Source organism: Sciurus vulgaris (assembly GCF_902686455.1).
Source record: "Sciurus vulgaris genome assembly, chromosome: 9".
In the NCBI taxonomy this organism is placed as follows: domain Eukaryota; kingdom Metazoa; phylum Chordata; class Mammalia; order Rodentia; family Sciuridae; genus Sciurus; species Sciurus vulgaris.
In genome coordinates, this window is record NC_136469.1 from 82,366,457 (window position 1) to 82,393,529 (window position 27,073).

Below are 27,073 nucleotides of genomic sequence, written 5' to 3' on the forward strand. Positions count from 1 at the left end.
AATATAAACAACTTATTTGTCAACTAAATGGCATTATTAATGCAGGCAGTACCTACCAAGTTTTTGTTTGTTTGTTTGTTTCACCAGCACTAGGGATTGAACCCAAGGACACTTAACTGCTAAGCTTCATCCCCAGCATTTTTTATTTTTGAGACAGGGTCTCAATAAGTTGCTGAGGCTGGCCTTCAACTTGTGAACCTCCTGACTCAGACTTCCAAGTCACTGGAATTACAGGTGTGAGCGCTACATCCAGCACCAAAGAAACACCTTTTATTAGACATCTTTAATCAAAATTAATTAAATTACATATAATTTAAAAACTATTCTGTGATATACAACTTCCCACCAGTTCATACTAATTTTTCCATAAATTTAATCCTATTTTTCATGTCTTTCTGAAATGGAGGTGAAAAACCAAGGAAGAAAACAAGATATAAATGAGGAGAAAAAAGAAGAAAGGAATGAAGAAAATAGAAAAGAAAAATTTGAAAAAGTTATTAAAAGAAAAATAAAAGGAGAAAGGCAGGGAAGGAAATAAGGGAAACTTAAAAGCAAGTATCAAAAAAGAAACTATAAACTCTAACAATTATTTTTAAGCATGTCACATAATTTTAGAGTCTAAGAAATGAATGACTATCACTTTATCCAAAGAAAGAGTAAAGTTGGCCCAAATGCCTTATTATTATTACTATAATTAAATTAAACCTCTCCTAATCTCCTGCTTAGATGATGAAGCATGGCTGCTGGAGTACTGGGAACTAAATGAAGGAACAGGGATAGTGATGGGGGATGAGAAGAGTTTCTCAGCATTTAGTATACATATATTCACTTAATCTCTCTGTTCTCAAATCCTCAACTCCTTATCTCCCTCAGTCTAGAGATCCTGTTTTAAGTTTCCCAGTCATCTGATGTCATGTACACACTATCCACATATTTATCCCATGAAGACATGACTGCAGTCTACCTTGGTGATATTCATTCCCCCACTACCAAGGACAGTGTCTGACACTAGGCTCTCAAAAAATAATCGCTGAATGTGTGCATAAGTCATGAATTCCTAATGAAAAACACAACCACACATCCAAGAAAAATGTACAAATGCATACACACAAACAATCTGAATACAATTTGAGGAAGTTCACAAAATCTTGGAAGTCCATTTTAGTTCCACAGAAGTTTTTCTGAGGGTAAGAACTTCTGCACAAAAAGTTTCTCTATTAAAAAAAAAAAAAAGAAAAAAGAAAAAAAAGCAAGTTAAGGATGCTATTATGTAATGCTATTGAGGAATGTATTGCCAATAAAATACATGACTCAATGTTTTCCTATATCAAAATAGTTCTCCTTTGTGTGTTTAATACTGTTCTCAGAATGTTTTGAGCATATACTTCTTTGAGGATATTTTAACCTTACAGTAGAGAGAAAATATCTTGAGCCCTTTTCTTCCTTCGAAACTTGGTACCTGCTGCCCTCTCTTAAAAGAATACTATTCTCCCAGACAGCTCCATAATTTGTTCTACAACATCATTCAGCTTCCATTCAAAATGTCACGTTCTCAGAGATACTTTTCCTTGACAAACCTATCTGAAATAGCACCTATCCATACACACATCACCATCACTCTGTTCCTTTACCTAAGTACATAAAAATTTATTTGCATATTATCTGTATTCCTAACTAGAAAAGTAAGCCATTTGAGGGCAAGGACTTTGGGTTTTATTCAAGACAGTATATCTTCACAGCTAAGAACAGTCTTGGCATTCAGCAGGATCCAGGATGCATTTATACTCTGTGACAGAAGAGTAAGAAAGGAACAGAGTATTAAAGGAAGAATGAGTCCATGTAGGACCACTAAACATATTTTTTGGCTTTTATTAGCTACAGTGTGGTACCAAGCTCAATTACTAAATCATGGGATGAATGGAAGGGAAAAGGGTACTACTACGGAGGGAATAAAGGCAAAATAACTGGAGAAGAAGAAAGTTTGTTTTGGACATACAAAAGTATGTACTCTTTAGCAAAGTGAGACTTTCCATGTTTGTATTTGAACTTCTTACTCAAAAATCAAAACATCAGGTGCTCCCACAGCCAGAAGCTATATTCTCTACTCAGTAATTTTCCCATTTTGGAGATAAGAGCCTAACTAGGCTTTACAAAGCAACAGATTCCAAGAAAGTATGTGATGTTTCATTTAACTTTCTGTCCTGAAATATTATGAATACAGGTTAGCTTTTCTTTGGATTTTATTTTGAAAAGTGTGGTCAGCAGGCCCAGTAGAACATGTCTGTAATCCCAGTGACTCAGGATGCCGAAGTAGGAGGATCACAAAGTAGGAGGACAGCCTCAGCAACACAGCAATACTCTGTCTCAAAAAAATAAAAAGAACTGGGGATATAGTTCAGTGGTAAAGTGCCCCTGGGTTTTATCTTCAGTACCAAAAAACAGAAAACTACTGTTGTCTATGGCCACACCATCCTGAATGTACCCAATCTTGTCTGAAAAGTGCTATGAAGACAAGAAGTCCCCAATGTTCTAAGATGAAATGAAGATAAAACATCAAGATTTCTGATTTTAATTTTTAGAAAACAAGTCATTTACAAGCTTCACGTGTGTGAATGTACACTGGAAAAGAATTTCCTTGAAAAAAGATTAAAACCAAACAAGTGATTAGAAATAAAGCAGCCCTTTACTAAACAAGGCCATTTTTATCAAGTGTAAAAATTCTGCCAAGTTGCTGTGCTGATGGCCAAACATTTATAAAAAGGGGCCATAATTATTTTTAAAAATGATCTGAAACTAAATAGATTTCATAGAACAGTGCACTTACCAAAAAAGGTCTACTGTGCATTGATAATGTACATGTTTTTATCCTTGACCATCAGCTAACGTTTTAAAACCCAAAGAATTTTCAGTTAAAACTAACTTGAAAATCAAAATCTAAAACCCATGAAAACTACATTAAGTCCTTCTACATGTATGAGATTCTACTCAACCGATTTCACACATAAAAGTTACTTGTTACTTGAAAACATATATATAAAAACATGGGTCCAAATATATACAATAGGCAGTGAGAGTCATATAATTTATTATGGTATTAAATGTTATGAAAGGTTAAATATACCAAATAAACGCATTCCAAATTTTCCCTCAGTTGAAAACGATAGTCCATGCCCTTTCCTATAAACAAATGCCTACTACCCCAAATCCTATATTTTATACTCTGGTAATTTTTTTTCTACTGAAAAATTCTATTCCTAGACATCTACCACTCTCAGCAAAAGAGATGGCAACTACAATACTATCACATTTGTTTGTTTTTGAAGTATGTGAAGTAATCAACATTAACAGAAAAGAGAAAGAGAAAGAGGGAAAAAAAAACTTAAGTTTCTGACAAACATATAAATATTAAATATGCCATTGTGAAATGGGAGAGTCAATATTAATAGAAAATTTGAAAGATCTGTATAATAAAACAAGTCAAGAAAACCAATGAACATTGCAAGTAGCCTTTAATTAAACTTTGGAGTGTGATAGAAGAGCAGGCTGAAGGGCAAATATTTTAAATCACACAAGGAATCTATCAAAAAACAAAGAATGTTCTGAGAGCCTCACAGTGGACATAAAATGAATCTGCAGTATGTTATAAAATGCTAACAGACACCATTTGAAAATTACTCCCAAAGTATCTATTTTGACAGGTTTATGCTTCAATATTTGGACAGTTTAATTTTCTTATATAATGTCAAAATATAAATCTAGCTAAGTATTTCTATAATAAATAGCGGACAAGATTTTTAATTGTTTCATTTTGTTAAACTACAGCAATTAATATTTCACTTGTATTACTGCCAAAGGATTATTTGAAAAGTTCAGTGTAAATTGGTCAAATTTTGATTCGTTACTTAAATTGATACATCTTTTAATAATTTCTAATATCAGTTGGCATATTGTTTATTCATACATATGTACATCCATTCATTCAACAAATATTGATTGAGTACATAATTGCCAGGGACTCTTCTAGGAATTGGGGATACAGCAATAAACAAAATGAACAAATATATTTACCTTTTATTTTCTTATTCTTTTTGGTTTCCTGATTCCTCCTCAGTTGTAATAAAACCTTAACCATCCCTCTTTCAAGCAAAATTTTAGTTCAGCACATGGTCATTCAGATGGATAGTATATTATACAGATTTTCAGCTAAGCCATGTGACTAAGGTCTGGATAAGGATGGGAACAAAGGTGGTGAGATCAACATCTCACATTTTTGAAAAACAGCTACTTACTCCACCTCCTCCTACTGTCTGCATTAGTCAGACATGGTAGCCAGCATGCTCTAAATACACAGAATAAAGTCTTGGAGATAACAAAAGAACAAAAGGGAAGGAACCTTGATCCTTAAATAACCCTGCAGAGTAAAGCGGCCCTGAGCTGGCAACTTCAGACTATCATGGTTAAGCTACTATTATTTGGTTCCTTTAAAATAGCTGAATCAACATAGTTGTGTGGTAGCCCATTCTTCATCTTGTATATTATTTTGAAATATGAATAATGAGCCTTAATTTACCTGTATACAAAAAGTATTTTTAAAATTTTTTTTTTTTTAGTTGTCAATGGATCTTTTTTATTTTATTTATATGCAGTGCTGAGGATTGAACCCAGGGCCTCACACATGCCAGGCAAGTGCTCTACCACTGAGCCACAACTCCAGCCCCAAAGGGTTGTTTTTTGTTTCTTTTTTTGTTTGTTTGTTTGTTTTTTTGTTTTTTTGTTTTTGTTTTGGTAGAGTTTTCTTTTTTTTGGAACTGGGGGTCAAACCCAGGGCTTTTTGAATGCAAGGCAGATGCTTTACCACTGAGCTACATCCCAACCCTACCTGGAATATATTTTTAAACTCCTCCAAGAAGCCACCCTTGGTCTACTCCATGCCATGATTACATTAATCATTGCTTCTTTTCTGTAATTTCTATATCTTACATATACATTTATATATACTGTTGCTACACTTATCACATTCTCCTATAATTTATGTTCATACCTATCTCCTCCACTAGATGTGTCCTTCTTGGATAAAAATGATCATGTCAACAGCAGTGTGCCTAGTGCAATCAGTACTCAATAATTACTTGTTAATTAGAAATTATACATTAAGTAGTTCTTTGTTCTTTGCCTTTAGTCAGATTATAAATGAGATAATAAAAGAAGGGTTATCAGAAGTCATTATATGATAGTAATTTTTTAAATATATAGGATACAGTAAAAGTCTCTAATATATTGTGGGTAAAACAAAATCAGTCCCAAATATGGAATAGAAAAGGCTTAATTTTCAGTAGTTAGCAGATGTCAAGGAATCCGAGTTTGTAAACACTTCAGTTTTATAAGCAGCCATCCTTCAGTGATCATAGTTCTTGTCAATTTCATTCAGCAGGTACTAGTAAACAGCACATATGATATAGGTAAGTTATACAAGGTACTTAGTAAAGGGAGCCAACAGAGACCACCCCCCAAAAAAAGGGTGGTGGAGGATCAGAGAGGGCAGGGCTAAGAATGAGAAAAGAAAAGGAATAGGAATAGTGGACAAGCTGTGTGCGGTGGCCGGTGGTGCATGCCTATAATACCAGTAGCTCAGGAGGTTGAGGCAGGAAGATCGAGACTTCAAAGCCAGCCTCAACAACTTAGCGAGACCCTGTACCTAAATACTTTTTAAAAGGGTTGGGGATGTGGCTCAGTGTTAAGCATCCCTGGATTCAATCCCCTGAACCAAAAAAAAAAAGAAAGAATGGTAGACAGATGAGACTCAGAATGTTAAGAATAAAATAGAATACGTAAGTATCTAAAATATGCATGCATTAAGAAGAACATGGCAGCCCACATTAAAGCCCAGGAAGCCTGGGGGGGAAAAGAGAAGAACATGGCATGGGTTGATCCCCTGAACCCCTCCCTCACTCAACCCTCCCCCAACACACGAAAAGAGAGAGAAAAAAAATAGGAACATGGCAGGCAGATCTCTTCACATCTTTGAAGACATTCATGCTATATTTTCATCCATTGAAAAGGTTACAGAACTGTATATGTGGCATAACATCTTGCACATAAATTAATTTTCAAGGGTATTTATGTTTTATGCCTTACATTTCTAGAAGAACAAAATAACTATTAACAAGTTCTACAGGAAAACAACTGCTGGGAGACACTTCAGTGTTTCCTTATATACGTTCATGAACTGTCTAAATTTAACCATGCACACATATTAACCTGAATTTTTTTAAATATCAAGTTATATGAATAACAGAATTGACTATTATATTGTTTTCTATAGTATAAACAGATTGATACTTTTAAAATTACTGACTATCTGAAATTAAAATATTCAGATTAAAAACAATGACCAGATATCTGTGTCTTCACTTCATTTTCTGAGAATCCACATTAGTTTCATTTCCACTTCATGGCAAAAGCCACCAGGGGAAAATGCTGGAGCAATACATTTTTTCTTCCCCATAGTTCTTTTAGTTTTATGCTTTAGGATCTTTCCTTTAAATCTGATCACTTAGCAACTTACTTTTAACTAACCAACTATGACTTATGCCAAGAAAGTAAATGTTGACCTGATAGCAATAACTGGTTAAAAAACAAAATATTCCAAAAATAACTTGTTCTGTCTTCATGATGTTCAACATATTGTTTGAATGATTTTTACTGATAAAGAGTATTTGATTTGAGAGCATGCAGACATGACCAATTTCATGAAGATGTACACTTCAAGTACAAAAGGTAGGAAAAATGAAAAACTAAATGAACCTAGTTTATCTACAAGTACTGCTGACAAATATTAGATACTAGCCATCTAAAGGAGCACCTGCAACTGGGGATGTAGCTCAGTGGTACAGCACTTGCCTAGCAGGCACTAGGATTTGGGTTCAATCCCCAGGCATTAGTGGCTGAGTTCTAATCTTGGGTATTAGATACTAATGAAGAAAGATCATTCAATTGATTGTATTTATCACTCTGATATAGAAGAAAAACTAGCTTAAACTACTCAAGATCAATTTCACATTACATTAATACTAGAACTAGATCTTGAAGCAATGTGGCATTACGACCCTTTGCACAATCACAAGAGACATCTAGATGATTTAGCTAGAACAGTACCTCCCATATAGGCAAATAGAAACTAATCCCTTTTGTTCACCTAAGAAATACCTTTCTAGATCAGGGTTCAGCAACCTTTTCTGTAATGAAACAGACAGTAAATATTTTAGGTTTTACAGGTCACATCTAATTTTTGAGGCATATTCTTTGTTTTATTTTTTACAACCTTTTAAAACTATAAAGACCATTGTGAGATAATAAGTTGTACAAAAAGCAGGCCACAGCCATGACCAAATTTGGCCCACAGGCTGTTGTTCATTGATATCCTCCTTTTACCCACAACGAAGAAGACTTTTAATAGGTTTGTGATGCTGTCCCTGCCCTTATTGTGCACTCATTCTTAATCAAATTCTCATCAACACAGGCTACAAAACAAGCCAAACAAAAAACTCACATCTTCAACATTCCCAACTGTACAATAAAGGTAATATCACACATGAAAACCTCATTATTCTGCTCTAAAATATTTTTTAAATGTATTGTTACCTCTGATAATTATAATAAAATTCACTGGGTATTTGTTTTGTATCAGATACAATAGTAAATAGTATAATACTTTTTAAATAAAAACTTATTGAGTTATACTTGGTATACTGCCCATTTTTAATAACTTTAGTAAGGCATAATTTGCCTATCACTCATTTTCTAATGTATAATTCAATAATTTTTAATAAGTTTATCAAGTTGTACAACCATCACCATGAATCAGTTTTATACATCTTCTTCACCCCACTATCACCCCTTGTGTATATTTATTGTTAATGCCTATTTCCTCCCACTCCCTTCCCAGGGAACAACTAATCTTTCTTAAGGTTTTCTTCCTCTGGACATATCATATAAATGGTATCATGTAAATGGTTTCTGTATCTGGCTTCTTTCCCTGAGTATAATAATGTTAAGATTCATTCATATTGTAGTATGAATCCACAGTTTGTTTCTTTTTATTATGATTTGGTATTTCATTAGATGTGCTGCACATTCTTAAAAGATACAATTTATTGTTTTGAATGTACATACTCATGAAACCACCCACAGTCAGAATAATCATTCCTTTCCACAATTCACTGTGCCTCTTTATAATCCTGCTTTCTGGTATTCTCCATCCACCTCTGTTCCCAAGGCAACCTGAGTCTGCTTTCTGTCACTATATATATGAGTTTGTATTTGCCAGAATTTCACATAAATAGAATCATACAGTATATATTCTTTTTTTCTTACCTCTTTTACTCAGCATTATTTTAAAATTCATCCATATTGTTGCATGTATTAACTTTATTATTATTGCTAAAGAATACTTTTGTTTATGTATTTATCTGTGATAGCTATTTAGAATGTTTCCAGTTTGGGGCTATTACAAACAAATCTGAAAAGAACTTTTGTTTCTAAGTCCTTGGGCATGCTTTCAATTCTTCTGTGTAAATATCTAAAAGTGGAATGGCAGGATCATATAGTAGGATCAACTGTTTAAGAAACGAACAAATTCTTCATTCAACAAAGAGACGGCATCACTTAACATCCCCACAGTATGAGTGATCTAATGCCTCCACACCCTCACCAATACTTGGTATGGTCAGTCTTTTTAATTTATTCATTCCAGCAGATGTGTACTGACAGTTCTTTATGGTATTAATTTATGTTTCCTTAGTAACTAAAGATGTTGAACATCTTTTCATATGTTTGTGTTACAGCTCCTTGGTGAAGTGTGTTCACATCTTTTGCCAATTTATCAAAAATTTTACTTACTTTTATGTTTACAGACTGCATTTTGAGTCATTGTTCACAAATGGGGTACATCTTTTTGTTTTTATGGTTGTACGCGATGTAGATTCCCACCATTGGTGTAATCATACATGTATATAGGGTAAAAATGTCTCATTCCACTATCTTTCCTTCCCCCGCCCCTTCCCCTCCCCTCACTTCCCTCTACACAATCCAAAGTTCCTCTGTTCTTCTCTTCCCAATATGTATCATCATTCACTTATCAGAGAAAACATTTGGTCTTTGGTTTTTGGGGATTGGCTTATTTCACTTAGCATGATATTCTCCAACTCCATCCATTTACCCACAAATGCCATAATTTTATTCTTCTTTATGGCTAAATAATATTCCATTATGTATATATGCCACAATTTCTTTATTCATTCATCTACTAAAGGGCATCTAGGTTGGTTCCACAATCTAGCTATTGTGAATTAAGCTGCTATAAACATTGATGTGGCTGCATTACTGTAGTATGTTGATTTTAAGTCCTTTGGGTATAAACCGAGGAATGGAATAACTAAGTCAAATGGTGGGCACATTCCAAGTTTTCTGAGGAATCTCCACACTGCTTTCCAGAGTGTCTTTTTTATCAATTTTTAAAAATTGGATCTCTTTAATGATTTTGGTAAGTTTTTTTAATATATTCTGGAGTTATCAGATATATTCTGCTAATCTTTGTCTTTTCATTTTCATAGTGCTATCTTTTAAAGATCAGATTTTTAATCTGGGCAACTTACCAATTTTTTTCTATGGATTTTTTGGTGTCACATCTAAGACATCATTCTCGAACCTATTTTTTTCTTCTAGAACTATTATAATTTGAGGCTTTATTTAGATTTTGATACATTTTGAGTTAATTATTATATATAATTTGAAATGTGGGTGAAATTGCATTCTATTGTATATAGGTATCCAACTGTTCTGGTACCTTTTGTTGAAGACTACTTTATATGGTTTATTCACTAAAAATGCCTTTATACCTTGTTGAAAATCGTTATCCATATGTCTTTTGTCTCTGAGATTAGGGGAACTCTTTAACATGAATACCACATTGTCTTAACTACTTAATAAATCATGAAATCATGTAAATCTCCAACTTCATTATTTTTCAAAGTTGTTTTGGCTATTTTAGATCCTTTGCATTTCCATATAAGCTTTAGAATCAATTTCTATTTTTTAAAAAAGTACTGCATGGGAATTTGAGAATTTAATGAGTCTATTGATTCCTTTGGGGATAACTGATATTTTACTAATATTCATTCTACTGGTCCATGAACAAAGTACATCTCACCACTTATTGATATCTTTAATTTCTCTCTACTATATTTGAAATTTATAGTGCATGAATCACATCTTTTGTCAGATTTATCCCTAAGTTTTCATATTTTTATAGTATTATAAATGGCATTCACTGTTTTTTAATTTTTCCAATTGTTACTGTTGTACAGAAATGCAAATGATTTTTACACATTGAGCTTACATCTTCAACCATACTTCTCTTTTCTTGTTCTACTGGCTAAATCATATATTCTATAAATAATGACAGTTTCACCTCTTCCTATATTCTAGATGCCTCTCTGCCCATTTCTTGCACTGCCTAAAATCTTAGATCAATGGTAAACGGAAGCAATATTAAACAGAAGCATTAGGCACAGATATCCTAACCTTGTTCCGAAACTTAGTAAGAAAGCAGCATTTAGTCTTTCACCACTAAATATTGTGCCAGCTATTGGTTTTTCTTAGATATCCTTTATTGGGTTAAGGACACTTGAATTTTGGGGGGGATTGTGCTAGGGACTGAACACAGGGTTTCAAACAGGCTAAGCACATTCTCTACCACTGAGCAGCAGGCCTAACTGCAAGGGCACTCACTTCTATCCTTGATTTTCTGAGATTCCTTAATCAGCATCTGGATTCTGTCAAATGCTATCTCTGTATCTACTAGCTTTGGTTTTGTAATTTGTTAATAAAATGAATTACAATGATTGTTGACTGCTAAACTAACCATGTATTTCTACAATAAAACCTACTTGATTATTGCTATAATTTGAATATGGGATGCCCTCTCCAAAACTCAAGTTGAAATTTGACTGTCATTGTGATAGTAGTGGGAGGTAGGGTCTATAAGAGGTGATGAGGTCATTAAGAGGATTAATGCCTTTCTCATTGGAATGGATTCATCCTCCAAAGAGCAAGATGTTACAAACCCCTAGTGTTTTGCCTCTTCAACACATTTCTGCTCTTCCTTTAACTTCTCTACCATGCTTTGGTGCAGCATGAGGCCCTCACCAGATGCTGGCACCATGTTCTTGAACTTCTCAGCCTCCAGAACCATGAGCCAACATAAACCTCTATTTTATATAAATCACCCAGTCTTAGGTATTCTTTTTGTATGTATGTGGGTGGGAAGGTACTGGGGATTGAACCCAGGGGCAATTTATAACTGAGTTACATCACCAACCCTTTTAATTTTTTGGCACAGAATCTCACTAAGTTGTCCAGGCTGGCCTTGAACTTGCTATCCTCCTGCCTCTGCCTCCTGAGCCACTGGGATTACAGGTGTGTACCTGTAATCCTGGCTTAGTCTCAGGTATCTACTACAGAAGTAGAAAACAGACTAAGGCAGGCCCAATAAATCACCCTTTTTATATGCTGTTGGATTTTATTTGTTAAACTCAATTTTAAATGTTTACATCTGTATTTATGAATAATATTGCACTGTAGTTTTACCTGGTTTTGGTATCAAGATAATGCTCATTGTTATTGGTGCATAGGTAAATAAGGTCCCTGTGACACATCTTAGCCAGAAGTAGTCTGGTACGTAGTTATTATGCTATTATCTCATCTATTCCTTCCTAACCTAGGTAATATTTATCATTATCATCATATTACATATGGAAGAAATGAGGGGAAAAAATCAAGACTGACAGCAAGGTGGCACAGTTCTTTTGAAACTGGAAGTAGGATTTAAATCATGACAGCATGAATCTAAAATCTACTCTTAATCTCCTACGATACTATAATACTAAAGTTGTATTCAGGAAGATTCTTTAAACACATAGATTTCTTTTTCACTGAGAAAAAAACATTTAGTTTCCAAAAGATCCAAGTACTCTGATGTGGAGCCCATGTCTTAATCACTAAAGCATTTATTGAAAAAAAAAAAAAAAAAGTGAATGAAATGCCATGGAAGTCAGGACATATAAAGACTATACTACTGAATATACTGAACATATTACTTAAGAAAGTCTTCTAAGGATATTCTATAGTTCCAAAAGACCAACCTAAACTATCAAATAGGTACGACACTTTTACAATTGTATCTAATGTTTAAACCCACATTTTGAAGTATGAATTATTATATATATTCTACAAAGGAGAAAATTTGAAAAGCAACATTAAGAAACTTGCTTACTGTCTATTATCCCTCAAGTAGCATGGCAGGCATTCAAACTCAAGTCTCTACAGCTCAAAAATAGCCCCTCAAATTTTGTATTTTTTGTTTGTTTTTCAGATTCCAGAATGTTCAACTCTAAGAAAAAACAAGCACTGCCAAGGGCCTTTGGGAACAAAGAAATTTCAACATCAGATTTCAGCAGAGCTTAGGCCAAGTAAATTGGATCTGAGCTTTGATGATAATGTGGCAAGTAGATGTTTCTCAACCTTTGACTGCATTAAGCCTACTTCACTCCCTTTCGAAAGGAAGTTTTCCTATCATAAAAATTAGCTGAGAGCTTTCTCTTTACTTCTGAAGATCTATAGGTAGACATAGCTTAAATTCACTTGGTTCACTAGCTGTTGCATATGGTGCAGCTTAAGAGTCAAACAGGAGGAAAAAGACAAAGAATAACAGCTATTCAAATAATTCCAGTCACAAAACAAGATAGAATAGGGATAAAAAACCTGAATGCTTAAGAATATTGCCAAGGTCCACACACCTACCCATTCTGCCTCATTTTAGCAGTGAAACCTTGGAAAAGCTTTTAGCCTCTGTGGGCTTCCAAGTTTTCATCTATAAAATCAAGATGAAAATTTTACCTCTCATATACTCATAAGAATTAAAGAGAGAATAACAAAAATGTGTTTAGAATAGCACCTGACACTTGATAAGCACTGTTTTAAATTATGCTATCAGTATTATATTATTCCTATAGTTATGGACAGAAAAAAAATTACATGTTGAATAGACACTTTAGAGATTCTTTGTATTTGCAAATAACTTTAATGTTTTTAATGCCTATATATTGAAAAACACCATTCTATAACTCTTGACAGGTCAATATCAGTGTACTAAAAATGACATTGGAAATTGATTTTTAGCATCTTCTATAAACAGGCAAACAATTTAAAAAACATAAACAGAAATAACCAGACATAATTTATTAAAATAAGGCAAATTACTCAATTCCATTATGTAGAATTAAATATCCACTATGTGGTCAGCATTATAGAATGTCCTACATAATATACACAAGATCTAATACAACTCTCAATACATTTAAATTATTAGAGAACTAAAAATATATATTTAGAATAGATTAATAAGGCAAACTACAAGCAAATTCTAGTGAATACCCAGTAACTCAAATACCATTAAACTATGTGAGTTCAAAAAAAAATCCATGTGTATATTTAATGTTATTCCTAATATTAGTTCCAAAAGCAAGTTCAAATGACTGGTATATTACAATATTATAAATTATTAATAAAATTTTAAAAAAAGGATTATTTGATGAATTTCCACCATAACTTACTGTGGCTATTTGGGTACTGAGAAAGTTCTCTCTTTCCTCATCTACACGAATTTCACGTCCAGTTTTAAATAATTCAAGCATTTTGGGGATGTCACGGCCAATGGAATCTGGTTAAAAAATAAAAAATCCCAAATTATCACTATATCTAAAAAAAAGCAGCAAAAATTATTGAATGTAATAACCATATATTCCATGTGAAGATACAGTAAATAAGTTGTAGCAGACAGACTTTAGGGTGGCCCCTGTGGTCACAATTTCCTATGCCCATGCTCTTGAGTGATCTCCTCTCACTGGGTGTGGATGAAGCCTGAAACTTCCTTCTTGGGTTATAATGTCAATCCTCTATTTGAGTAGAAAGAGAGGCGACTAAATATACTAAAGAAAAGAACAGAATCAAGGTGAAAACTAAGAATGTCCAAATTATACAGAAGATTACAAAAATAAACTATATAACAACCAGGCTCAATGGCACACGCCTATAATCACTGTGGCTAGGGAGGCTGAGGCAGGAAGATCACGAGTTCAAAGCCAGCCTCAGCAACAGCAAGGTGCTAAGCAACTCAGTGGCACCCTGTCTCTAAATAAATACAAAAAAATATGGCTGGGGATGTGGCTCAGTGGTTGAGTGCCCCTGAGTTCAATCCTCCATACCAAACAACAAAAAAACCTATGTAACCTCCTATGATTTAGTCTTTATCATTTTAACTCAGTTAACACACAAAATGCATATTTTAGTATTTCAGTATACCATAACTTCACTTTAAAACTTTTAATTTCATGTGTAGAAAATGTGAATTATTTGAAAGGTAAGAAATACAGTAAGCAATGTGCCACTAAAGACACACTACTCCCTAATGCTGGAAACGGTAACTTGGGAGGCTGAAGCAAGAGGAGGCTGAGGCGAGAGAATAGGCAAGAGGAGGTTAAGGCCAGCCTTATCAACTCAGTCTCAAAATAAAATTTGAAAAGGGATGGAGATGTAACTCAATGGCAGAGTGCCCCTGGGTTCAATCCCCAGTATTGCAATTTTAAGAGAAAGAAAGAGAATGAAAGGGACAAAAATTTCATGGTGCCTCAAGCCAAATGTCCCTCTCATGAGTCAATGTGAGGATCTCATTATGAAGAGCAAACATACTTTCACCAAGTATCCCATACTTTCACCAGTCCTCCCAAGGATTATCTCAGAAGTTGTTCAGTATGGTTCAGAAGCACTTCAACTAAAAAAAGGCAATTACGCACAAGGAGCTTATCATCTATTTGGGAGATAAGAGACATAATGATGGAACAAATTCCAAAAAAAGATATTCATTACATTCTGACATAACTGAGTACTAAACAGTATGACATAGTTTAACAACAAATAGTAGGATGTCAATAATGGTATACAAAAAAGAAACACGTGGTTAAACTAAGTCTATTTAAACTTCTTTATATTTAACATACACCTATGCTTTTAAAATTGTTTTCATACAAACCAGGCTTATACTTAGTAAGAGCTCAAGAATTATTCAATGATACCTGAATATACCCACCTCCCTGCCTTCCTTCCTGTCACTACAAATGAATTCTCCATGCTTCTCCTAATTGCCATCTCTCTTCATTTGTGCAATGAATTCCACTTCCACTTACTTACAAAAGAACACTGTTTCTCCTACATTGTTCTTGTTTCTCTTCCACATTTTTCATTTTCCCTAGATAATCCCCCTTAGTTTATAAGCTTACTATGAAATTTCAGGAGAAAATCTTCGTTAACTACTCTTCTGACAAAGGATTAATATCTAGAATATAGAAAGAGCTCAAAAAACTTTACACCAGAAATCAAATAACCCAATTCATATATGGGCAAATGAATTAAACAGACACTTCTTAAAAGAAGAAATACAAATGGCCAACAAATGAAAAAAAGTTCAACAACATTAGCAATTAGGAAAATACAAATCAAAACTACACTGAGATTTCATCTTACACCAGGCAAAACAGCTGTCATTGAGAACACAAATAAAAATAAAGTCTAGAAAAAGAGGGGTGGGAGGGGTGGGGGGAAGGGAAAAAATAACAGAATGAATCAAACAACAATACCCTATGTAAATTTATGATTACACAAATGGTATGCCTTTATGCCATGTACAAACAGAGAAACAACATGTATCCCATATGTATACAATTAAAAAAAAATTAAAAAAAAAAAAAAAAAAAAGACATTAGGTAGAGGGCTGTTACTCCATGAACACTGATGCATTTTTCTTTTAAAAATGAGCTGTGGTTGTCTCCTACTTTCCGGAATAAGACGTCGAGAATAATAAACTTAATTAGAGAGGAGAGGGTTTGCAAATAAATGATAACATGGAATTAAAAAATAAAATAAAATAAAATAAAGGCTAGAGAAGATGTGGAGGAAAAGGAACACTTTTACACTAATGGTGGGGCTGTAAATTAGTATAACCACTATGGAAATCAGTATGGCGGCTCCTTAAAAACTAACGTGGAACCACCATATGATCCAGCTATACCACTTATCAGTATTTATACTGAAAAATTAAAGTCATCTTACTATAGTGATTGATACATGCATACTCATGTTTATAGCAGCACAATTAACAACAGCCAAACTATGGAACCAGCCTGGGTGTCCACTGATGAATGAATGGATAAAGAAAATGTGGTATATATACACAATGGAGTTTTATTCAGTCATAAAGAAAAATGAAACTATGGCATTTGCATGAAAACAGATGGAATTAGAGACCATCATGTTAAGCACAATAAGTCAACTTAGAAGGTCAAGGGTCATAAGCTTTCTGTCATATGCAGAAGCTAGAAAGGAAAAAGGAAAACAAAGGTGTGGGTGGATCTCCTAAAAATCAAAGGGAGATGAGTAGAGGAAAGTGACCAAGGGGTGAGAGACAAGGAGGAAACAGGGAAGTGTTGGGGAGTGCTATTTGCCAAATTATATTGTTATATGGTGTGCACATACAAATATGTAACAACAAATCCCATCAATATGTACAACTATAAAGCACCAATTTAAAAATGTGGGGGAAAAAAAGAAATTTCCCACTTCAATATAAAACAAACAAGCCTCCTATGACTTTACATTGTTTTCCAGCTATTATCTAATAGTCTTCTTAAGTGTATTAAGGTCTCAAAAAAGTTGTCTACGACCTTTCCTCCATTTCTTTTTATGCCTAATCAATCAGGTTGTCCTTCCCAGCATTCTACCAAGAATAATATTGTCAAGGTCACCAATAACTTTCACATGGGCAAATCCATTCACCATTTCTCAGTGTTCACATGACTTGCCCTATTAACAGCAGGTCACAGAGCATCTTTCCTCTTCCTACAATATCACATATTCACTGACTGGCCCATTCTATTTTATCAACTGACCCACCTTCATTTAGCTGACTTCTTCTAACATTACTATCTCAGGGCTCAGACTCTATCCTTACACACCTTGCTAAGTGACCTCATGCAGACATTCGGCTTTAAATACCACTTAGTCATTCCTAACTGCAAACTTATATCTCCAGTCACAACATCACTCATGATTTCCAACCACCTACTTGATATTCTCATGTAGATGCACATAGTTAATTAGTAAGGTATAAATGTGAAATGAATAAGAGAAATGAATAAGTGACTTCATAATTTAGAGTTTAATGTCATTGAGATAATGTATAATAATGAAATAGGAAAGAATAGGGTTTAAGAAGGAAAGAATGCGTGCTTTCATGGCACATATATTAAAACTGGAATGATACAGAAAAAAATTAGCATGGCCCTTGAACAAAGATGACATGGAGAGGAGGCCGCTCAGCACAGCGCTGGGACTCGGAGCAACCACTGGGGCTCCAGGCGGCGGCCCAGAGGAGGGGCTGTGAGGAGAGCTGTTTGGACTCAGAGCGACCACTTCTGAACACCAGGGCCTGCGCGGAGGAGGAAGAGGAGGAGGAGCAGTGCACCGAGGCGCTTGGACTTGGAGCGACTGTGCCAGAGCTACAGGCGGTTGCCAGAGGAGGAGCTGCTCGGGGAGCTGTTTGGACTCGGAGCGACCATTCCTGAACACCAGGGCCTGCCCTGAAGAGGAGGAGAAGCATGGCTGCTTGGATTCGGAGTGACTATACCAGAGCTACGGGCGGTTGCCAGAAGAGGAGCTGCGTGGCGAGCTGTTTGGACTCAAAGCGACCTTTCCTGAACACCGGGGCCTGCCCTGAGGAGGAGGAGGAGGAGCGCGGCGGGTCGTTTGGACTCGCAGTGACTGCATTAGAGCTCCAGGTGGCTGCTCAGAGGAGGAGGCAAGTGTTGAGTTGTTTGGACTTAAAGGGACCGCTCCTGAACACAGGGGGGCTACCTGGAGGAGGAGCGCAGAGGGTCGCTTGGTCTCCAGTGGCTGCACCAGAGCTCCGGGCGGCTGCCCGGAGGAGGCATGCAGCGGGTCACGTGGACTCAGAGCAACTCAGAGTGACTCACAGTGACCGCTCCTGAACACTCGGGGGGCTACCTGGAGGAGGAGGAGGAACGGGGTGGGTCACTTGGACTTGGAGTGACTGCCCAGAGCTATAGGCAGTTGGAGGGAGGAGGAGGCTTGCAGTGAGTTTCTTGGACTCCTAGTGACCGCACCGGAACACCAGGTGGCTGTCTGGGGGAAGAGGCGTGTGGCGGGTCTCTGGGACTCAGAACGATTGTACGGGGCTCCAGGTGGCTGCTCAGAGGAGGGGCCACATAGCCAGGCGATTAGGTGCAGAGCAGGATCCCAGGACCTAGGAGGCTTCATGGTGGAAGAGCCGCACAGAGACACGCTTAGGGGCGGAGCAAAGGTTCCAGGACTTCGAGCAGACACTCTGAGGAGAGGCAGCCTAAGGAGACTCGTCTGCAAAGGGTGAGGCTCCCAGGCCCAGGAGGTAGGTCCAGGCCCCTGGGAACATTGCAGGGGAAGGCAGCCCAGCCCAGGTGGTAGTTGTAGATTGAGGGGAACCTCTAGGAGGGAAACTGACCAGCGAGACCTCCCCACCAGGTGAGTCCTCCCTGCCGGGTGAGGTTTTCCCACAAGGACGGTAAAACCAGAGACTCAGGCCCAAACAGGCCTTGCCTCAGCCCGAAGCCTAGTTACCCTTTGGATGACCATTGGTCAACAAGTGGAGACACCTCTGCCCACTAGCAGGGAATATACCTCACTTGAAGGCCACCACCCCTAGAGAGGCAGCTTCCTTGTGGAGCACCGCATTATCAACTTCCTCCAAGACTTCAGCCTACTGAAGGCTAAGGGGGGATATATATAGAAATCTTCAGGGACATTATAAGTCAATAGAGGAAATCTGCAATATCTTAGTGTCCACTGATACCTGAACAATATGAGAAAACAAGGGAGAATATGCCCCAAACAAATCTAGATGTTACATCAGTAAAACCCAATGACAGCATGGCAGAAGAAATGACAGAAAAGGAGTTCAGAATGTACATAATTAAAATGATCAGGGAAGCAAACAAGGAGATGAAAGAGCAAATGCAGGCATTGCATGAAAGCACCAATCGACAGTTAAAAGAGCAAATACAGGAAGCAAAAGATCATTTCAATAAAGAGTTAGAGATACTGAAAAAAAAAACAAACAGAAATCCTTGAAATGAAGGAAACAATAAACCAAATTAAGAACTCCGTAGAAAGCATATCCAATAGGATAGAACACCTGGAAGACAGAAACTCAGACATTGAAGACAAATGTTTAACCTTGAAAACAAAGTTGAACAAACAGAAAAGATGGTAAGAAATCATGAACAGAATCTCCAAGAACTATGGGATATAATGAAAGGGCAAAATTTAAGAATTATTGGGATTGAGGAAGGCTTAGAGAAACAAACCAAAGGAATCTATTCAACGAAATAATATCAGAAAATTTCCCAAATCTGAAGAATGAATTGGAAAATCAAGTTCAAGAGGCTTATAGGACTCCAAATACACAAAATTACAACAGACCCACACCAAGGCACATTATAATGAAAATACTGAACATACAAAATAAAGACAGATTTTTAAAGGCTGTGAGAGAAAAGAACCAAATTACATTCAGGGGGAAACCAATACGAATATCAGCAGATTTTTCAATCCAGATCCTAAAAGCTAGAAGGGCCTGGAACAACATTTTTCAAGCCCTGAAAGAAAATGGATGCCAACCAAGAATCTTATACCCAACAAAACTTACCTTCAAATTTGACGATGAAATAAAATCCTTCCATGATAAACAAAAGCTAGAAGAATTTGCAAAAAGAAAGCCAGCATTACAGAACATTCTCAGCAAAATATTCCATGAGGAAGAGATGAAAAACAAAGAAGCAAATCAGCAAAGGGAGGAATTATCCTAAAGGAATTGTCAAATAAAGGAGGAACCAAGTCGTGTCAAATAAATAAATAAAATTTAAATAATGAACCAAACGACCAGGAAACCAAACCATATCTCAATAATAACCCTGAATGTTAATGGCCTGAATTCATCAATCAAAAGACATAGACTGGCAGATTGGATTAAAAAGAAAGATCCAACAATATGTTGCCTGCAAGAGACTACCTCATAGAAAAAGATAACCATAGACTAAAGGTGAAAGGATGGGGAAAAACATACCATGCACATGGACTCAGCAAAAAAGCTGGAGAATCCATCCTCATTTCAGATAGTGTGGACTTCAAGCCAAAGTTAGTCAGAAGGGATAAAGAAGGACATTTCATACTGCTTAAGGGAAGCATAAATCAGCAAGATATAACAATCATAAACATCTATGCCCCAAACAGTGGCTCATCCATGTATGTCAAACAAATCCTTCTCAATTTCAGAAACCAAATAGACCATAACACAATAATACTAGGTGGTTTTAACACGCCTCTCTCACCACTGGACAGATCCTCCAAACAAAAATTGAACAAAGAAACCATACATCTCAATAACACAATCAATAATTTAGACTTAACGGACATTTATAGAATATACCATCCAACCAAGAGGGAATACACTTTCTTCTCAGCAGCACATGGATCCTTCTCTAATACACCATATATTATGCCACAAAGCTAATGTTAGCAAATACAAGAGGATAGAGACACTACCTTGTATTCTATCAGATCATAATGGATTGAAGTTAGAAATAAATGAAAGAGTAAAACACAGAAACTATTCCAACATCTGGAGATTAAACAATATGCTATTATATGATGAATGGATAACAGAAGATATTAGGAAGGAAATTAAAAAATTCTTAGAGGTAAATGAGAACAAAGAAACATCATATCAAAATCTCTGGGACACTATGAAAGCAGTACTTAGAGGGAAATTTATTTCATGGAGCACATTTAATAAAAGAAGCAAAACTCAACAAATAAATGACCTAACACTACAGCTCAAAGCCCTAGAAAAAGAAGAACAGACCAGCACCAAAAGTAGTAGAAGACAGGAAATAGTTAAACTCGGAGCTGAAATCAACGAAATTGAAACAAAGAAACAATACAAAAAATTGACAAAATAAATAGTTGGTTCTTCGAAAAAATAAACAAAATTGATAAACCTTTAGCCACACTAACAAAGAGAAGACGAGAGAAAACCCAAATCACTAAAATTCGGAATCAACAAGGAAATATCACAACAGACACGATTGAAATACAAAACATAATTAGAAGCTATTTTGAAAATCTATACTCCAACAAAATAGAAAATTTCGAAGATATCAACAGGTTTCTAGAGACATATGAATTGCCTAAACTGAACGAAGAGGACATACACAAATTAAATAGACCAATTTCAAGTAATGAAATAGAAGAGGTCATCAAAAGCCTACCAACAAAGAAAAGTCGGACCAGATGGGTTCTCAGCCGAGTTCTACAAAACCTTTAAAGAAGAGCTCATTCCAATACTTCTCAAAGTATTCCATAAAATATAAGAGGAGGGAACCCTCCCAAACTCATTCTATGAAGCTAATATCACCCTGATACCTAAACCAGACAGAGACTCATCAAGGAAAGAAAATTTCAGACCAATATCCTTAATGAACATCGACGCAAAAATTCTCAACAAAATTTTAGCAAATCGCATACAAAAACATATTAAAAAGATAGTGCACCATGATCAAGTTGGTTTCATCCCAGGGATGCAAGGTTGGTTCAACATCAGGAAATCAATAAATGTAATTCACCATATCAATAGACTTAAAGTCAAGAATCACATGATTATTTCAATCGATGCACAAAAGCATTTGATAAAATACAGCAACCCTTCATGCTCAAAACACTAGAAAAAATAGGGATAGTGGGATCATTCCTTAACATTGTAAAGGCCATCTATGCTAAGCCCATGGCTAATATCATTCTAAATGGTGAAAAACTGAAAGCATTCCCCCTAAAAACTGGAACAAGGCAGGGATGCCCTCTTTCACTACTTCTATTCAATATCATCCTTGAAACTCTAGCCAGAGCAATTAGACAGACCAAAGAAATTAAAGGGATACGAATAGGAAAAGAAGAACTCAAACTATCCATATTTGCTGATGATATGATTAAATACTTAGAGGAAGCAGGAAATTCCACCAGAAAACTTTTAGAACTCATAAGTGAATTCAGTAAAGTAGCAGGATATAAGATCAATGCACATAAATCTAATGCATTTTTATACATAAGTGATGAATCTTTGGAAAGAATAATCAGGAAAACTACCCCATTCACAATAGCCTTGAAAAAAATAAAATACTTGGGAATCAATCTCACAAAAGAGGTGAAAGACCTCTACAATGAGAACTACAGTACACTACGGAAAGAAATTAAAGAAAACCTTAGAAGGTAGAAAGATCTCCCATGTTCTTGGATAGGCAGAATTAATATTGTCAAAATGGCCATACTACCTAAAGTGCTATACAGATTCAATGCAATTCCAATTAAAATCTCAATGACGTACCTTACAGAAATAGAGCAAGCAATTATGAAATTCATCTTGAAGAATAAGAAACCCAGAATAGCTAAAGCAATCCTTTGCAGGAAGAATGAAACAGGGGGTTTCAAAATACCAGATCTTCAACTCTATTACAAAGCAATAGTAACAAAAACAGCATGGTATTGGTACCAAAATAGAAAGGTAGATCAATGGTACAGAATAGAGGACACGGACACAAACCCAAATAAATATAATTTTCTCATACTAGACAAAGGTTCCAAAAATATGCAATGGAGAAAAGATAGCCTCTTCAACAAATGGTGCTTGGAGAATTGGAAATCCATATGCAATAGAATGAAAATAAACCCATATCTCTCACCATGCACGAAACTAAACTCAAAATGGATTAATGCCCAGCAAATTATAGATGAAAAAGTAGGTCCAGATCTTCAATATGTCGGCTTAGGACCAGACTTCCTCAACAGGACTCCCATACCCCAAGAAATAAAAGCAAGAATCAATAACCGCGATAGATTCAAACTAAAAAGCTTTCTCTCAGCTAAGGAAACTATCAGCAATGCGAAGAAAGAGCCTACAGAGTGGGAGAAAATCTTTGCCAATCATACTTCAGATACAGCACTAATCTCCAGAATCTATAAAGAACTCAAAAAACTCTACACCAAGAATGCAAATAATCCAGTCAACAAATGGGCTAAGGAAATGAATAGACACTTCACAGAAGAAGATCTACAAGCAATCAACAAACATATGGAAAAATGTTCAACATCTCTAGTAATAAGAGAACTGCAAATCAAAACCACCCGAAGATTCCATCTCACCCCAATTAGAATGGCGATTATCAAGAATACGAGCAACAACAGGTGTTGGCGACGATGTGGGGAAAAAGGTACACTCATACATTGCTGGTGGGGCTGCAAATTAGTGCAGCCACTCTGGAAAGCAGTGTGGAGATTCCTTAGAAAACTTGGAATGGAACCACCATTTGACCCAGCTATCCCACTCCTTGGCCTATACCCAAAGGACTTAAAATCAGCATACCACAGGGTTACAGCCACATCAATGTTCATAGCTGCTCAATTCACAATAGCCAGATTGTGGAACCAACCTAGATGTCCTTCAATTGATGAATGGATAAAGAAACTGTGGTATATATATACAATGGAATATTACTCAGCCATAAAGAATGATAAAATTATGGCATTTGCAGGCAAATGGATGAAATTGGAGAATATCATGTTAAGTGAGATAAGCCAATCTCAAAAAACCACAGGTCGAATGATATCGCTAATAAGTGGATGAGGACACATAAAGGGGGGAGGGAAGGGTTAGTGTTAGGGTTAGAGTTAGGGTTAGGGAGGAGGGCAAGAATGGAGGAAGGAAGGACTGTATAGAGGGAAAAGAGGGGTGGGAGGGGTGGGGGAAAGGGAAAAAAAACAGAATGAATCAAACAACATTACCCTATTTAAATTTATGATTACACAAATGGTATGCCTTTACGCCATGTACAAACAGAGAAACAACATGTATCCCACTTGTTTACAATAAAAAAAAAAGATGACATGGAAATTTGTGAAGCATTCTATATTTATAAGTGGTAAATATTTAAGGAGATGGAAATACAAATTACTCTGATTTGGTCATTACTGTACACATACTGAATTATCACAATGTAGTCCATTAAATATTTACAATTATTATGTTATCTTCCAAGAAGGAAAGAGAACTGTATTAAAATATACAATATTAAAATTTACGGAAGTGAAGGTGTTGAAGGAATACTAAAATAATATATTTGTATAGAGTTAGAAATAAGAAACTAGTAGTGGTGATAGGTTAAGGATGATGCACATATGAGTTTTTAAGACAGTTCCATCCTAACACAAGCATAAAGCTTTCTTCCTTTGACATTACATACTCTGTTACCTTTCTCTTTATCTAATTTGCATTTCCATAATAACCAAGATGTTTAGTTAATCATTTCATGTGCTTAATTGCCAATTGTACATCTTTTGTAAAACACCATTCAAATTTTGGTTCTTTCTTTAAAAATCAGGTTGAGGGGCTGGGGTTGTAGCTCAGTGGTAGAGCACTTGCCTAGCATGCATAAAGCACTGGGTTAGATCCTCAGCACCATTAAAATAAATAAATAAATAAATGAAAATAAAGGTATTGTGTCCATCTACAACTAAAAAATATTTTTTTTAATTCAGGTTAAAGATCTTATCGAGTAATGAGTTCTTTATATATAAGTCCTTTTGCAGCTATGTGTGTGGTAAATATTTTCCCCTGATCTGTGGTTTGTCTTATCATTTTCTTAGAGGTGTCTAATCATGACCAAAAGTATTAAATTTTACAATGTGCACATGTATTTATTACAAACTATTCTGTGTTAATAAACAGTAAATTTGGGCTTACCAATTGATCCTCCCCTGCCTGCTTCACTTTGCAATATCATTGTCATACCCAAACCTGCTATACCTCCTGCATATCTATCTTTAAGATAATATTCCCTGGGCTACTCAAGATCAAAATTAGGAAATCATCCTAGATTCCTTCCACTACCTTACACCTCTATCTAGTCAATAACTCCTGTTATTTCTAGCTCAATATGCCACAACAGTTTTTGTTTTCCATCTTCATTGCCACTGCCAAGTTCTTTCCTTTATCATCTTTTATCTAGAGTATTGCAACAGTCTCTTCACTAGTCTCTGTTTAGGTCTCACCATTCTCATATGGCCATCATATCACTTACACATTCCCTGGAAAACTCATTCTAATAAGAAAAGTTTATCTAATTCTCCTGAGCAATGATTTTTCAATGGCTCCTACTTATATAGAAAATAAAATCTAATCTCCACATAAGGGTGCACATAGCCCTCCATGACCTAGCCCACTGCCTATCACTGTCTAACCCCATTAAACACCATTATCTGATAACATTTTATGTACCAAATGACAGAAAGCTACTTATAATTTCCTAAAAACAACTGAAACTCCCATAATTTTGTGTATTAAGGAAAGCCATTTCTTCAGCCTAGAATGTATTCCCTATGCATGTTAGGAAAGCAAATACCTACTCATACTTAATTAACCTTTCAACTTAACTGTCATCTTCTTTATATAATTTGGATCTATAAAGTAGTTCCTCATTCCTCTAAGTACTTTGTATGTTTTCTACTAGTACATTTACTACATTTTAGTGCGGTGGTTTGTTCTCATCTCTCTTCTCTCTCAATGTTTATAGTCTTAAAATGGGAAATGTTTTCATTTTTCAATTCTCCATACAAAGTATAGTGCCTGACACATAGTAGGCACTCAATAATTATCCCTTATTCAACAAATGAGTTGTGAAAGTAGAACTGATATGTGAAGATGTGAGAAAGAATAAATTTTCCTGAAGTAATTGTGGAGAATAAATAGCTACTTTAGGAATACTAGGGAGATAATAGTAACAGTGGCTCACAGTGTACTTTTTATATACCTAATTTATGCTAAACTCTGCATACATTATCATAAAAATACTGTAGGACAGATGTTATCATGAAACCCATTTTGTAGATGATCAATTGAGGCACAAAAATATTAAAAAGTCTGCTCAAGGTCACAATAAGTGATACAGCCAAGACTGAGTGTGATCTGTTAGCCATTATTTATTCTGTTTTTCAATACAGCCAAATGTCAAATTGTCACTGCTCTAGGGCTTTGCTTTCCCTGATCGCTATGTAATTGTTCTCCTTCTCCTCCACTTTCTCTTTTATGTGCTTTTATGTTCTGTTTTCTTCTTTTTCCTTCCTTTCCTCTTCCTCTAACTTTCTCTATTCAATTTTCACAATGAACATAATCTAAAATATAGGATCTGGTATTTTACCAGGGGAGACAAAGAAGGAATAGTTCATGAGAAAGAAGATGAGTTAGAATTGTATATACAAAAGAGTTGCAAGGAATAAGAGAAAACTAAAAACCGACATTTGAATCTAGAAGAAAAAAGAAAGATGTGTGATTATAATTGAAAGAAATATTTTAAATTAACTGTTATGAGATAGAATAACATTTGGTATGGAAATGGAGACAAGCGATCACTGTAGACCACTTATTTTATAAACTGGCACTAAACAACATAAAGAACTAAGATCATAGCTAAAAAGGACAGTTAGATCAAATAAAGGTTGAAAGGGCAGCTGTATTTTGGTTTTTGTTTGCTTGTTTAACTAGACAACTCTGGGCATGAGTAAGTACTAAAGTTAAACCAGTTTGTCTACTGTCAAAAGTCAAATTGTTAGTTCTATGACATTTAAAGACCTTGTGTGTCGTTTTTCTAGACATCATATCCCAGGCATGGCACACAGCAGATGATTACTATAAATACACTTATTCCAAAAAAAATTATAAATCCATGTTTCAGTTGCAGTGTTTAATCCTATATCTTCTACCAATTGAATGCTGCACTAAATGTTCATTCATTATACAAATATTTATATA

At 35.6% G+C, this 27,073-nt stretch overlaps 1 protein-coding gene across 3 annotated transcripts in view; it reads right to left on the reverse strand.

Moving 5' to 3' along the window:
- Positions 1-27,073, reverse strand: part of MRPL1 (mitochondrial ribosomal protein L1) — a 90,431-nt gene that overhangs the window by 24,862 nt on the left and 38,496 nt on the right. For 2 of the 3 annotated variants that reach the window (XM_079152943.1, XM_079152944.1), the window contains one exon: positions 13,671-13,777. In XM_079152943.1, coding sequence (XP_079009069.1) covers positions 13,671-13,777 — 107 coding nt within the window. Of the gene's footprint in view, positions 1-12,858; positions 12,929-13,670; positions 13,778-27,073 lie in introns of all 3 variants that reach the window. The other variant, XM_079152945.1, reaches the window with a different exon arrangement.